Source organism: Pleurodeles waltl, chromosome 4_2, assembly GCF_031143425.1.
Source record: "Pleurodeles waltl isolate 20211129_DDA chromosome 4_2, aPleWal1.hap1.20221129, whole genome shotgun sequence".
Lineage (NCBI taxonomy): Eukaryota > Metazoa > Chordata > Amphibia > Caudata > Salamandridae > Pleurodeles > Pleurodeles waltl.
The window spans coordinates 465,060,004-465,075,031 of NC_090443.1; the positions used below are offsets into that span (position 1 = coordinate 465,060,004).

At 45.9% G+C, this 15,028-nt stretch overlaps 1 protein-coding gene across 1 annotated transcript in view; it reads left to right on the forward strand.

Annotated features, from left to right (window-relative positions):
* The window catches only part of LOC138292914 (complement C3-like), a 2,405,892-nt gene that overhangs the window by 1,264,381 nt on the left and 1,126,483 nt on the right, over positions 1–15,028 (forward strand). The window contains exon 17 of the mRNA XM_069231788.1: positions 5,666–5,866. Coding sequence (XP_069087889.1) covers positions 5,666–5,866 — 201 coding nt within the window. The remainder of the gene's footprint in view (positions 1–5,665; positions 5,867–15,028) is intronic.

Below are 15,028 nucleotides of genomic sequence, written 5' to 3' on the forward strand. Positions count from 1 at the left end.
CTGCCCTGTCAGCTAGGAATACACCGCACCCGCCAGCATTACATTATATTATACAAACAACTCAAAACAGAAGACACAGAACAACATCACATCAACATCACAACATCACATCTCCCATGAGGGAAGATTAGGCCAGGATTAGCAAAGCTTACAAAAATTTCCTGTCCTATGCAAAACCAGTAACAAAAACTGTAAGGTTCTATTCTCAGTTCAAACTGAGAAGAAACTCATGTGCTTTTATCTCTGATGTAAAAAGTGGAGGGTTGTCATACCAGGTCACCTTTAGCTTAGCTGGCTGCATGAGATAAGCCTGCTCCTCCTTAAATTTAAAGGGCTGGATTAACTGACATAGATGCCATTGTCGCTCTATTGTATAGTGGCAATAATCAGGCCTGACAAAGAATGAACATCCCTCTCCAGAGCGCTGATAATCTGAATGAGCCAAATCAGAAATAGCTTGACCAAGCTGGAAATTCCCCACATAAATTAATAGTGTCCTCAGTTTGGCCCTTCCCTGCGATGATTGTGTATTTAGTCTGAAAGGGAATCGATGGGCACGCTGGATTTCTTGCTCCCAGTCCCAGCTGGTGAGTTCTGGAAACACGCTTTAAAAAAGGGCAATAATATACTTGCAGGGATCATCTCCCTCCCGACCATCAGGGATCCCCAATACTCTTAGATTATTGCGTTGTAACCTATTTTCAAATTTCTCAAGTTTCCACTGTGCCCGTCATTTGGGATCCTAGAGTGTCTATTGCATTTTTCTGTGATGCTGCTCTGCTTTCCAGTGTTATAATTCTATCTTCCGCTTCTCCCAATTTATTTGTGAATTCCAAACAAGGTTTTGCCACCCTTCTGATAGCCTCCTGAAGCTTTCAGCATGCAGACTGAGGCTCTCATTTTGACTTTGACGGTCTTTTCAGCAGACTGCCGAAGCCATGGGCGCCTGAAGACCGCCAATGCTGCAGGTCTTTCGACCACCATTTCACGAGTACTGAAGGATTTCTGCCACAATTTGGGTGGACATTATCCAATAGTCGTGCTGGCAGTCGAAGGCACATGGGCGGTTCTACAACCGGCCCCGCCCTGATGGCAGGGCTCTGCCGACGGTCGAAGCACCTGTTCCCTTTCCCTGCCGGACGACCTCCTCGCCGGACAAGGTAAGTCGATTGTCTATCAGCGGAAGGGGGGTGGGAGGGTGGGGGGTGTTGTGTGTGCGTGTGTGAGTGGGTGTTGTCTGCGTCTGTGCATGTAAGTGTGTATGCGTCTGTGTGTGTGTGCGTGTATGGGTGTTTGAATGCATGTATGATTGTTGAAGTGAGTGAGTATTGGAATGTTTGTGTGAATGCGTGTATGGATGCGTGTGTGTGAATGTGTGTATGGGTGTGTGTGAATGTGTGTATGGGTGGGTGTGAGTGAATGCATGTATGTAAGTGTTGGTGAATGAGTGTATGCCGGGTGCGTGTGGGTGTGTGTGCATGTGCATGTATGAGGGGTAGGGGGTGCTGTTGTGGTTGGGGGGTTGGGTGGAGGGGGTGCTGCTAGAATGTGGGAGGGGTTCTGGTATGGAAGGGGGAGTGGTGGGGGTGGTGGGATTGCAGGGGGTAGGGGAGTCATCTGCCGGTGACAAGAAAGACATTTCCTGTCACTGGTAGACTTTCCGCCAGGGTTTTCGTGGCGGTGCTACCACCGCGGAAACCCTGGTGGAAAGCCGACTCTTGATACTGCTGGGGGTCTTGATTGGACCGCCGGGTCAGAGATGCTAATCTCCGGCCCGGCTGTCCAACTGCCCTGGCGGTACAGGTGGGGATGTATTCGGACTGCCAGGGTCATGATGAGGGCCTGAGTCTTTCGCTTCTCTGCCTTGGTTTCATCACAAAGGACCATTATGCTCTGATATATGGCTCCTAGAGAAACAGCCTTCAAATGCTCCCCCCTGCTGCTTGTTGGGAGTCCTCTGTCAGGCATGGGGAATCTGAATAGTTCCACAGAAGATCTTTTGTGCCAGGTTTAGATTTTGATTGTAGGGGCATTTTCCTCCCCTCTTCCTAACTGTCCTGCTGATATCACCAGGAGCATCAACAGAGGGGGGCACTTTGGTCTTCCTCCAGGCTGCTCAAATCAGTTACCACATTTGATTGATGGCCCTCCACTGCCTCTCATCCTGGCTTTCATTACCAGACCAGTCTGACAAAGAGAAGAACTTATCTGCAGATTCAAGGTCAGATCACTCCTTGGGAGGGGCTATAACAGGGCAACCTTGAGGCTGAGATTGATGCTGACCGCTGTCATTGTCTTTATCTTTGTTGACCTTACTGTCCAGTGTGCCCTGCGGGCACCCAGCCAAAGCTGATCCATTTATACCAGATGTACGTGTAGAGGTATTTTCCTCTGTTACATCTAGGGCCCCCAATGGTGATACCACTATAGTTTACTTCTGCTGTGTCCCCTGTGGCTCTCCCCATGGGGAGGAGATCAGATTAAATTCCAGCAGTTCTTTCCAGGGGCTGATCTAGCTCCTCGGTCTGAAGTTCTTGCGTGCAATGTGCCACTCTGGACCCCAGCAAAGAGGGCCTTGTGTCAGTTCCAGGGCACTGCAGGGCCACAATAGCCATTTGCTCTCTCTGCAGAGGGGTGTCACTCCTGGCTGCTGAACCTACCTCCCACTTTTCTTGAACGCTGTTGTACTAGCATGTGCCATGGTACGCTGTATTACAAATACAGCGCTATCATGGTGTCATTAGAGGGGAGCAGGGTGACGCAAGAAACTGGCGCATTGGAGCCGATGCACCAGTTCCTTGTAAATATGAACCGGAATTTTTCCCCTCCAAAGTCCAACACTTTCCCTACTGCTGCAAGGTTTAGAATGGGACTATTTAATTTTACTCCTCTGAAATCCGATGCTTTCCCTAATGTAGTGTTGTTGGGTATGGGTTTGGCATGGTATGGGTTTGGCATACCAAGGGGCTTGTCTACTAGGAGCTTGCCCTGTGGTGGTTCATTTCTTTTGACGTAGCAGCAGCACTGTGTTAGTTCCATATTTACAAAGTGACGCATTTGGCCAAATGCGTCACTTTCCCTTGCCCTGCATTAAAAAAATCCTGTGCAGGATCCGGATGAGTCACATACTTTTTAATATATGCAGAGTGGGGGTTCTGTCAGAAAAAGTCACTTACAACTGCTGCAGTGGTATTTACAAGTTTTTCCTCTTTTGGTGCTTCGCCAAAATGCTTCATGCAGTGCCTACAATGCATCAGAATTCCTCTTCCACCAAAACCCAGGTCTAGGGACTGATGCAGTGTCTTTTAAATAGGAATCTGACCTTTTGAAGTCACTTCACACCCTGGAAGATGTCTGTTTTGCACCTCCCCACTGTAGTAGATCTACACATGTGACAATCATGATGTAGGACTCCTTGACCAACCTGGGACAATGGCACTTATGATCCAATCAACCACTGCAACAAGGCAATGTGCCGTTTTGTACTTTTTACAAGGGACAGGCCAGGGTTGTCACTTCTCCATGGAGGAAGGGGTCCCAATACCCAGGTCTGCGTACTTCAAAGGAAAACAGGTAAATACACACATAAGGTAGGTAATACATGTATTTCAACTTCATATTCCAACAAACCTTGTATTCACTTACATTACACTGTCATTCACTATGACACACATACTCAGCTCTCTACATGTACATATGTAGACTATCCCCACTGTAAGGTGACACCTAGTCATACTTCATATATTACATCTTATATCCTGGACCAATGTAAAAGTGTAGAAGGTGATATTCCACCATTTTACAGATTTTTACATTATTCCTAACACATTAGGCTCCTTGCATTAATCTAAACTGACGCATCGCCTCTCATTTTTAATGTATTGCTGAAGGTGCATCAGTTCTGACGCCTACTTCAGCAATGCATCAGTTTTTGAGTGGATGCCTTTTGGCATCCTTCCCTCTTTTGCTTAAGTATTTCTGAAGCATCCTGCGGCCCTAGTGCTTTTCTGCACGCAATCTATTAAGCTAATTGGCCTATAATTACATTGTAGAGCTCTGTCACCCTTTTTAAAAATTGGGACAACTAATGCCCCCTTCCAGGACTCAGGGATTGGCACCCCAAATGCTATTGCATTCGCTATGATGTTGATATATCTTGACCAGATTGCAATGTCGGTTAAGAATAGGTCTGCTGGAACACCATCCGAGCCAGGCGCCCTACGAGCCAGGTACTTCCTTTAGAGTACCTAAGGAATATGCTATGTCCGCTTGGGAGAACAGTTGCAGCACTGGAGGGGTGGAGTAATATTTGAGCAAGGTGCCTTATGTTCAGAAGTTGTACTATCATGGTCATAAGAGTACAACCCACTAAAATGATCTACCCAGTCCTTTGGAGCAATATTAGTTGTAATGATCAATTTGCTGTTTCCTGGGCCGCATGCTACCAGGGACCAGAACTCACTACAGTTCTTCTCTTGTGCAGAGTCACTAAGTGCTGCCAACCACTTGTCATTTTGTTTGTGCTTGGCTTTGCAGACAGCTGACTTGTAAGACTTTCTAGCTGAGTGAATGGTGTTGACATCGTTAGATTTAATAGCTTGGATTAGATGCTTGTTTGAGGACCGGCACTCTTTGTTAAACCAGCGATGCCTGCCCTTAAACCTCTTGCTATCAGGAGCTATATTTACTGAGAAGTGGGCCGCAATACCCTTAAAGCATGAGGTGTGAGTTAAGCTTATTTTCTAGTTGGGGATTGCTGGACCAGCCTCTAAACCCATCAATGTGTGCCTCAATTTGTTGTTATTAGCATTGATGAGCGTGGGTCGAGCCAGAACCTTATTCCACTTTAGGTGACATTTGTCATTAACCAGACTATTTCTCTCTAGTGCAATTTTTGAGATGTTAATGATGGACAAGTGGTTACAGAAAGCTGACATATGGACTGAAAGAGGGTTATGGTCGCTTTCAGATCTCTCAATAACCATCATGTCGATGTCTAGGGGCCATAGTCTTATGTCTACTAGACAATAATCAATTCTACTGGTAGTGTGGACTTTATCATATGTGTGACAACGCTTTGCATCTGATTTGGTCCTGCCGTTAAGCACTCTGAGTCCAAATTCCATGGACAATGATTTTACTTGGACAGCAACCTGTGTCCAACTTTTGATGGGCAGGATATCCAGGGCAGGGATAGACCATGCCCCATCCTCCTCGTGGGTGGACCCGAGATCATACCAGTCAAGAGGTTCAAATGTGACATTGAAGTCACCTGCCACAATGATTTTATGATGCCGGGTACAGTTTTGCAAAAATGTCTCCAGAACACAGAGGGTTTTGGAGACCCGACCCCCCCTTACCCTTCTGGTGTAGATGTTAAAAATGATCACTCCTACCTGAAGGGTTTTCTAAGAACCAAGGACGCTGACAGGGCATTAGCGTCGGCTAGCACCATTCCATAAATTTGGCGCCCGGCCTGCTTGTCGGAATGGTGCTAGTCGGCGCTATACTTTTTCACGCAAAACTGCGCTAACACAGTTCTGCGTGAAAAAGTATAAATCTGCCCCAATATTTTTGTCAATGATATTGTTTACCACGATACTGTGTCAGTGATCCATCTGGATGGCAATTACTTTCCCATTTAAATTCTCTGATTTATTTCCAGAGGGAGAATACAATGAAACAGATAGTGTTTGCTGCAGAGCAGGATTTCGTGATAATCTCATGGGACTCTCCTGCGAACATAGAAAATTGCATGTGAATGTTGCTCTCGGTGAGGGATGCATCAAAGCTTTTGTGGACTGCTGTGTCTTTGCTGAAGGACTCCCACCACAGGAAAGAGAAGAGCTGATATGGTCCAAAAATGGTGAGTCTTCATTTAAACTAAGAGTGTTTCTGTGTGTTAAATACCAATGTTTTATATTGGCTGCTATCCTAGAAGGATCATTACAATGGTGCTAGCCTCTGACAGTCCAATTTATTAACTGTTTCTGAGGAGAAAGTAAGTGTACTGTGTCAGGACATCTGCTGTTTTAGTAAACAAGGCCACTTTGGTAATTCCGTAATTAGACTACAGTCAAACCATTCCACCATGATAGTTGTCCAGCACATGTAAATGCATGTATGATCCATTTTCAGAAAAAAACGTTAGGCTTCACATTTATAAAAGTGTCAAATGGTGGTGGTGAGGGGGAGTGATTCATGCTCAAAGTTTTTAGTAGACATGTGAAGAAAAATTATGTTTTAGAGACAGCTAGCATTTCCACAGTGCAGTTCTAGACCATTCTGCCTGCATTCCTGTTGCAGACAACATTTCATGCTTTCTTCAGCTTTGATTCACTTAGGCATACTAGGACTGTTAGGAAAACTATTTTTCAACCCTCCTCAGAGTGACGCAAATAAAACACAAACACCAGGCACGGCACCGGAACAGATTAAATGTTTCTTGGGGTACCAAGGTTTATTGCCAGGCCAAGGCAGAAGGCAGATGCACATCCCAGTGTTACGTCTTACAAGCTGGCATCTTCTGCCCTGAAGCATACAAGTCAGGCACTTATATATGTCAATAAGTGCTGTCCTAGCAAAACCCCAAAAGGGGACATAGTCCAAACATGGGCACACACATACAAAAGAAATGCTGCATATACAAAACTTAAGCCCATATTTATACTTTTTGACGCAAAACTGCGCCAACGCAGTTTTGCGTCAAAAAAATTAGCACCGGCCAACGCCATTCTGAAGCGCCATGCGGGCGCCGTATTTATTGAATGACGTTAGCCGGCGTTAGCCGCCGTCGCCGTCTGGTGTGCGTTAAAAAAAACGACGTACACCAGGCAGCGCCGGCGTAGGGGGATATGGGGCTTGGGCGTCAAGAAATGGGGCAAGTCAGGTTGAGGCAATTTTTTTGCCTCAACCCGATTTGCGCCATTTTTTTTCCACTCCCAACCCCCATAGAAATGACTCCTGTCTTAGCAAAGACAGGAGTCATGCCCCCTTGCCCAATGGCCATGCCCAGGGGACTTCTGTCCCCTGGGCATGGTCATTGGGCATAGTGGCATGTAGGGGGGCACATATCAGGCCCCCCTATGCCACAAAAAAAAAAAATATATACTTACCTGAACTTACCTTAATGTCCCTGGGATGGGTCCCTCAGCCTTGGGTGTCCTCCTGGGGTGGGCAAGGGTGACAGGGGGTGTCCCTGGGGGCATGGGAGGGCACCTCTGCGCTCATTCAGAGCCCACAGGTCATTTAACGCCTGCCTTTTGCAGGCACTAAAAAACGGCGCAAAAGCGGCCGTACGTCATTTTTTTTGACCCGCCCACTCCCGGGCGTGATTTTTGCCCGGGAGTATAAATCCGACGCACATGCCTCGGAGTCGATTTTTTAGACGGGAACGCCTACCTTGCATATAATTAACGCAAAGTAGGTGTCCACGCTAAAAAATGACGCTAACTCCATGGACTTTGGCGCTAGACGCGTCTAACGCCAAAGTATAAATATGGAGTTAGTTTTGCGTCGAAATTGCGTCAAAAAAAACGACGCAATTCCGGCGCAAACGGAGTATAAATATGCCCCTTAAAGTCCACAGAGTAAACATATACTCTGCCACACATGAACAGACAACAGGTGGTCCCTAAAGAAAAGGGGGCTGGTTTGCTGACTGGCCGAACTTAAAGTGTGAGACTGAGCTAAGCTTAACAACATGGTTTAGAGATGTTTGTTTGCACAGCTGGCATAGGTGTCAGAGAGGTCAGTAGGGAAGTCTTGGAGCAGTTCTAGAATAATAATGTGGATGAGCTGGTTCAGTCAGTGAATGATATGAGCAGGTGTCTTGGAAAGAGGAACGAATAAATAGCTTACTGGGATTCAGATAATGGGGGAGAGAAGTGGAACAAAAGTATCATATCTATAGGTACATATATGGGAATATATTTTTCTCAATAAGGACTCCTTCATGCCCCATTCTGTTTCTTCTCAAACTGTAACTAAAGCCGTGTGTATCCCCTAACCTTGCATGGATGAGGTGTCTGAGCTTCACTGATTTCATATTTTCCACCCCTTAGTGTGGTTTGCATCCTGCTTCTGGTATGCTCAGCAGTATCCTCTTTCGCTTTCCTTGTTTTTTTTAAACAGAAAGTCGTCTTCTGATGGATTTTGAAGAAAAACAAACCTTTATTGGATTTTATTATTAAACTATTAAGGTGTGTTGCTTCTTTTGGTCGTCCAACATTTAAGTTATCCATTTTCTACTTACACTCAGCTGTAATTGGGGGTTACATAGTTCTGCAGCCCAACTACTTTCCTTGCAAACAATTGTTGTTGTTTGGGGTTGCTTTGAAGGTCTACTTCAAATATTTCAACCAACTAGGTGACTGCCTCGAATCTCATGGTTGGGTTGAATGATCTACCTCGTAAAGACACCCATCCTATGTCACCCAATGACATGAAATTAGTAACAGAGAATAGGGTCAATCACTGCAATTTTGAGGACAGGCAGTCACATGCTGTCTCAGCAGGCCGTCAATTCACTGCAAGACTCTTGGTGGTGGTTGCAACGCCACGGCTGTGGTGGTCCGACCGCCACATTACGACCCCAGCGGTTAGACCTCCATCTCCGCCAGTATCTCAGAACCGGACAGGCTGATAGCGGTCTTGGATGTGATCAGCCAGGGAGGCGTTGTAGTCACTGCTACCCTGCTGATTACAACCATGTTCTATCCCAGCCTTTTAATGGCGGTTCAACCGCCATGAAAAGGCTGGCAGAAAACAAGTGCTGGGGGCCACAGAGGGCCCCCTGCACTGCCCACAACAGTGTTGTGGGCAGTGCAGGGGTTGCCTCCCCAGCACCGTTGGAAAGAACACTGTCTGCTCTTCAGACGATGCACATTCCCATGGTATTAGTTTACTACAGTATTGGCCTTGGCTCCCATAAAGGACTATCGTAGCACTGTTCCTTCCAGTCAGCCCGGAGGGAACACAAAATACAATGTTCCCGCCGGTCAGCCATCTGGAACATTGTAATACGGTCGGGGTGCCATAGGAATGACGGTGGCGTCCTCCCCGCGAGTTAGGAGGACGACTCGTTCGACTGCCAAACTCCTAATGAGGCCCTTACTCTTCTTTAGAGAACAAAATACCAAACTGACATTCAAATCAGATTACTCTCCTTGCTTTTATTCTTACTCCTTCTTCAGAACGTGAAAGCATGTTTGAAGTGTAGTCTGATTTTTAGTATATAGAGTGAGAAAGTGGCAAAAGGAACGGTTTTTGCTTTGAAAGTGCTACCTGCTTCTAAAACGAACACACATGCTTCCTAAGCTTATAGGATATTCTCTTGAATGTTAGAGTTATTTGCTCAAATGTACTCTTTTCTCCAAGGGTACTCTTGATCATGTTGTCAGGGCCACATGAGCCTACACTGATTTTCCAAACATTTTACTCTTTTGGTGGTTTATGTACAGCAGCTAAATAGTCTAATTCTCAGGCTTTCTTCTATCATAATTCACTGGGTAATAGATATTGAGTTAAAGGGATGGCTAACATGGCACAAGGCTCAACAGTTAAGAAGAGACACTTTACTATATTGAGTAATGTTTAGTCTATTTAAATGTAATTTCGTCTTGCATAAGGACCAAATCTGCTCCCAGTTGTGTTAGATAGGTTTCACCTCAATGAAGAATTCTGTCTCACCAGGTTCTTAAAGCCCCTCAGACGATTTTCACAATGCATAAGAGCAAAGACGCGCTAGATTATCCATTTCCTTGCCACAGCTGCTCACACTCAACATCAACAAGTGCTATAAAGTGCCTGGGAGCAATCCACAGCACAAGACGTGCTAGACTCTTAAGGGTGGACTACACCTCCCAGACTGCACTCTGGCCCCAGGATGCGGCCATTTCCTTACCACAGCTGCTCACACTCAACATCAACGAGCACTATAAAGTGCCTGGGAGCATTCCGCAGCGCTGGATGTGCGCAGGGTGTGCCCGGGCAAAGCCCAGGCCAAGGTCAGGACCGTCAGAAGCCTGTCAGTGGCCGAAAGAGGCAGAGATGGACCACCCCTCTGACATCTGGCAAAAGCAGGATGAGTGCTAACTTCAAATATCCATATCAAATCATAGCTTGAGTGAGTTTTCTGACTCCCAAAGCTGTAACTGTCTAGCGCTTGAGAAGTGCATTGGGTGAAAAACGGTTGCTGGATAAATTGGCAGGATGGGCAGGAAGAGTACTCTGCAGAAGGGTGAAGAATCAGTAAGGGGCCACCATATTCAACTTTAGACTCCTTTCTAGCCTGAGCGGTTGGGGTAGACTCCCCTCCTGGCTGTAGTAGCCCTCCACTCAAGAGGAGAAAACCTCAGAAGAAACCTGGGAGAAAACCCAAAGTGGCACTTTCTGAAAATCTGAACTGCTATGGTACCCAGTAAGGTACTCACGCCATTCAGTGTCAAGTCCCCGGCTTTGAGAATCTCTTGGTAAAATTCAAGGAGATGGTTGAGGCATGCCTGTTGCAGGTAAAGGAGAAATCACAGGCCTTGGAAGCAGCAGTTTGGCCCCATCCTGGAAAAGGAAACCCCGCTGGACGAAAACACAGCAATTCAGGAAAGTGTTACCCATCAGTCCCCGCACCATCCAAATACAGGCAACCTTGTAAAGCATGTAAAGACGGCCCAGTAGAATTCGTGTAGAACTGCAGGGGAATCTAGTAGAACTGGTATTAGTGTGAGAATACAATGACGGCTCAAGAACGGAGGAGGGGTCAAAATTTGCACTGTTGTAATGGTCTCCCACTTACCTGTTTGGAGCTTCCTCCTGACTGTGCCCCCTATGTGGTAATACTTACAAATGTTCCACCGCTACCTCTGGGTGTAAGCGCATCCTCTGAACAGCTAAAGAACAAGACAGGACATTGGCTGAGTAATAACTGTGATTTTAACTGCAAGGACATTACAGATATTTTATTTGTTAGAAGGACTGGGGGAGTAGGCCCCCTGGAAAAGGAAGGACAAGGGGACTGTATTATAGTGGACTGTAGATACCCAGGTCTAGCACAACATCTGCTCTTGTCACAATACACTGATCCCCAGGTGAGTGAAAAGATTGGTATGGCCCCTTTAAGTTTATTTTATAGGCACACCTGGCCCTTAGATGGTTTCCGAGGCAGGGGCCTTCCCAAACTGCAGGAGGGTCTGCAACCGCTTAGAGTGGAAAATAGATTTATTGTACTCTTGGACCTGGAGGAGAATGATTGACGGTATGAGCAGGTGCATCTGTTAACACAGGAGGTAAAAGATAAGGTAGTTTCACGGAGTTCGCCTATTACAACCCCAGGTCTGGGAGGGTTGGGTGAGGTGGCCTCTCTGGCTTGGCTAATCTCTTGGAATGTGGCGGTTATGATGCTAAGCTGCAAGATGGGCAATGGGTATAGTTTATTTCAGGCTATGATTTTATTTTACTTCAGGAAACCTGGTCAGAAGATGCAGCGGTATGGGATGGATTCCAAAGGTTTGCCAATCCAGCTGAACGGGTGCCTGGTTATCAGCCAAAAGGGGGGTTGGTCCCCCTGTTTTGCATCTCTGAGATTGCTAGAGCATATCAGATTAATTTTAGGCATCACGGTCTCCTCATCATTTGGGTGTTTTTCCCAAATAAGTATAACGTCCTTTTGGTAAATTTCTACAATGCAGGATGGGATCCTGGTTGCCAAATCAGGGCCCTTTTCTCAGCGTTGCAGATACTGAGGGGAAGGTTGGATGCCTGTGGTATGGAATCCCATGCAATTGTATCTGGAGAGTTTAATGCAAAGATAGGGGGCTGTTATACTTTTGAGAATCCCTTTGAGCTGAATTATGGTGTGCCTGCACCTGAGGATATATAGGATGCAAGGGGAAGGTCCCTTATTAAAGGGTGACAGAGCCTGGATTTGTAGAATACTTTTGACCTAGAATCCACATTTGAAAATCAGGATCCAACTTTTGTGGGGAGAGGGGCTGGGTCGATAATTGATTATATCTTTGTGTCCCCTTCAGTGAGAAATCCGGTCCAGCACGGAGAGGTGAAAAGGCAGTACTTTAGTGATCACAACCCCTCTCACGGTCTCCCTAAACTTTCCATGCAATATGTGCACATCAGTGATTGGTGAGACGGTAGGTTTGAGAATAAAGGACCATGGCAGGAGAACTGGTTGGGGACAGGTGAGCATCCCACAGGTAGTAAAGAGGGTGGTGAACCCAAATTTAAATCTGGTAATAGGGATCCTTTTGGCTGAATCCCCCTTGCTGAGTGATTAATGCTGCGAATAAAGTAAATGACGCCATCAAGGAATTCATGATCAAAAATGAGGAGACCATTTATAAGCATCAGGGAGGATGGTTTAGCAAACCCTGTTATGTGGCGAAGAAAACCCTGAAGAGGGAATTGATGGCCCAGCCCAGGAATAAGGCCTATGGTAGTAGTGTACGGGCTCAGTATAAATCTGCTCTGAAGGAAAGAAAACAGCAACTCAAGGATCAGGCTTGGGAGGATTTGGAGCATGCGTAATACACTAAAACCTCAAGCCTGTTCTGGAAGATAGTTAACAGGGATATCTTTGAGACAGAAACATCAGAAGGGCTAGGCTGCAATATTCCCCCTGACGTGTGGGTGAGTCATTTTTGCGGGGTTTTCCTGGGAGGAACCCAAGGGGAGGAAATGGATGAGCTTGCACGTCATACCTCAAATTTGGTCATCAGATTTACACTTGATGAGGAGTTGACAGCTATGCAGGATAGCTCAAGCCACAAAGCGCCGGACCCTGAGACAATCCGAATTGACCTATATATAAGTAATCCTCAGTTGTGGGCACCAATAATGCTAAATGTCTTAAATGTGTCAATGAGTGCAGGAATCCCTTCCTCCTGGAAATCTGCATGTATTGTCCCCGTGTTCAAAAAAGGAAACCGGAGTGATCCCAAATCCTACCGCCCAATCTCACGCTTAGACTCCTCTGTGAAAATATTGGGACAAATCTTTTTACGGCGTAATGAGCAATGGATGAGAGAGGAGGGTGTGCTGAGTAAGGTGCAGTATGGTTTTAGGGAAGGGCTGGAGACCCAGGAGCAATGTTTGAATTTGCTCATGTTGATCGGTAAATACACGCAGGCGAAGAAGGGTACCCTGCATTTATTGATCTTAGCTATGCTTTTGACAAAGTAAACCGTAGCAAGTTATGGGAACATTTAACCTCAATGGGTTTGGAGCCCCAAATTGTGGAATTGCTCTGGTACTTACACTCAGGGGCAAACGCAACCTTGAGATATGGGACTCATGGGGAATGCACGGAACGTTTCAATTTTAAACAAGGTGTAAGACAGGGGTATGTTTTGGCCCCCACCCTGTTTCTTTGATTTACAAATGGTTTGCACAATTATCTGGTGGAAAGATGTAAGGATGTTTCTATATTAAATGGTAAGAGTTTACCAGTACTATGAACGGTCTCCGTGCAATGGTTAAGGCATATGGTGATTTAATGTCTGATTGAGACTTAGAGATTAACAGCAGTAAGTCCCATTTCATGGTCTGTCGTAAGCCACTGAGCAAAGTGGGTGCTTTGAAGATCAACGACCAAATCATCAGCCGTGTGCAGCAATTTCCTTATCTGGGGGTAACTTTTGATGAAAAAGGAACATGGAAGCCCTGCATTTCAAGGCGATGTGTGCGTTTTAATGTCAGTGTAGGAGCTACTCTTGAGTTTGCCGTAAGAGTGAGAAATAAACCCATGCAGCCTCTGCTTGAGGTGTATAGACGTAAATCCTCCCAGTTCTTATGTTTGGGGCACCACTGTGGTTCTAAAAATTCTGGACCCATGTAATTTACTTTGCCACAGCAGTACGATTTTAGTATCAAAAGACCGATAATGACTAGTACACTAAGCATGAGCATTTTCGCTCAATTCCAGCAGCGTTTTCACCTCGAAATCGCCATTTTCGTCCTGCACTCGTGGCTCCCATTTTATACACGGCAGCCATTTTTAAAAGTTGCCCTCACATAGGCTTATAATACAGTCAGATTTGATTCCAAGGACACGTACACCTTGATTGACTTTTCTCTGACCTGGGCAAGCTGGAACCATTGCCTCAGGCCAAACCTGTTTGGTCAGTCCCTCTCCCAGTGGCCGAATCAGATAGCATCAAGGCACACCAGGCCATAAAACCCTTATTATCGCTCACACACCCTGCCTAACTTGCTCACACCTGCACCTGCTCTTTTCTTCTTCTTACTTTACGAGGGGGAGGTGCCCGTTTTTATTGGGGGTCCACACTTATCTGATGTGAAATTCTAGGCCTTGCCGGGTAATTTATTATGGCCTGGATGACATGAAATATGAGGTTTCATCATGACACTGGTTTTTCCTTTGTAGTGAAAACATGTGAATGACCAACCAAAATGTCAAGAATGTTTGCCTGAAGCTTAAAAAACTGTATATAAGGAAACCTGATTTTGCATTGACACACAGCCTCCTGAGAACATACAAATCGTGCTGTTGTACTTCTAGGACACTTGTCAATTGGTTGCCGCCAATAAATTCGATCTTTGACTTCACCTAGAAGACTCTGAGTTTCTGTAGTCTGAATCAGGAAAGTACCCGAGGTCTTTGGGTGTACCCTGGCACCGCTGGGTTACCGGATCAGTACCGGTTCTGAAAAACCCAGTACCTCACCACTCTGGGGCTATTCGGGTAGCACGGTCCCCCAGATAGAGGAAAATTACTCCTGCAGGAGGTTATTGTGCGTGGGGCAAAATATCTCTGGGTTTTGCCTACACGAGGAAATTAATTTGGAGTTTTTGGCGGATGGGATTAAGATTGCACCCCTTATGCTGTGGATTTCCATCTGGTCAAATGATTGTTCCTTCCTAAATAGGTGAATGCTGCGTGACTGTTTGACATGTGATCGAGCTCTGGGTATCCCCTGGTTGGCATATATAATAGAGGTCGCCACATCCCTTGGTCGCCCAAAAATGTTGTATGCCCCACAATGTTTACTGTGTGCTG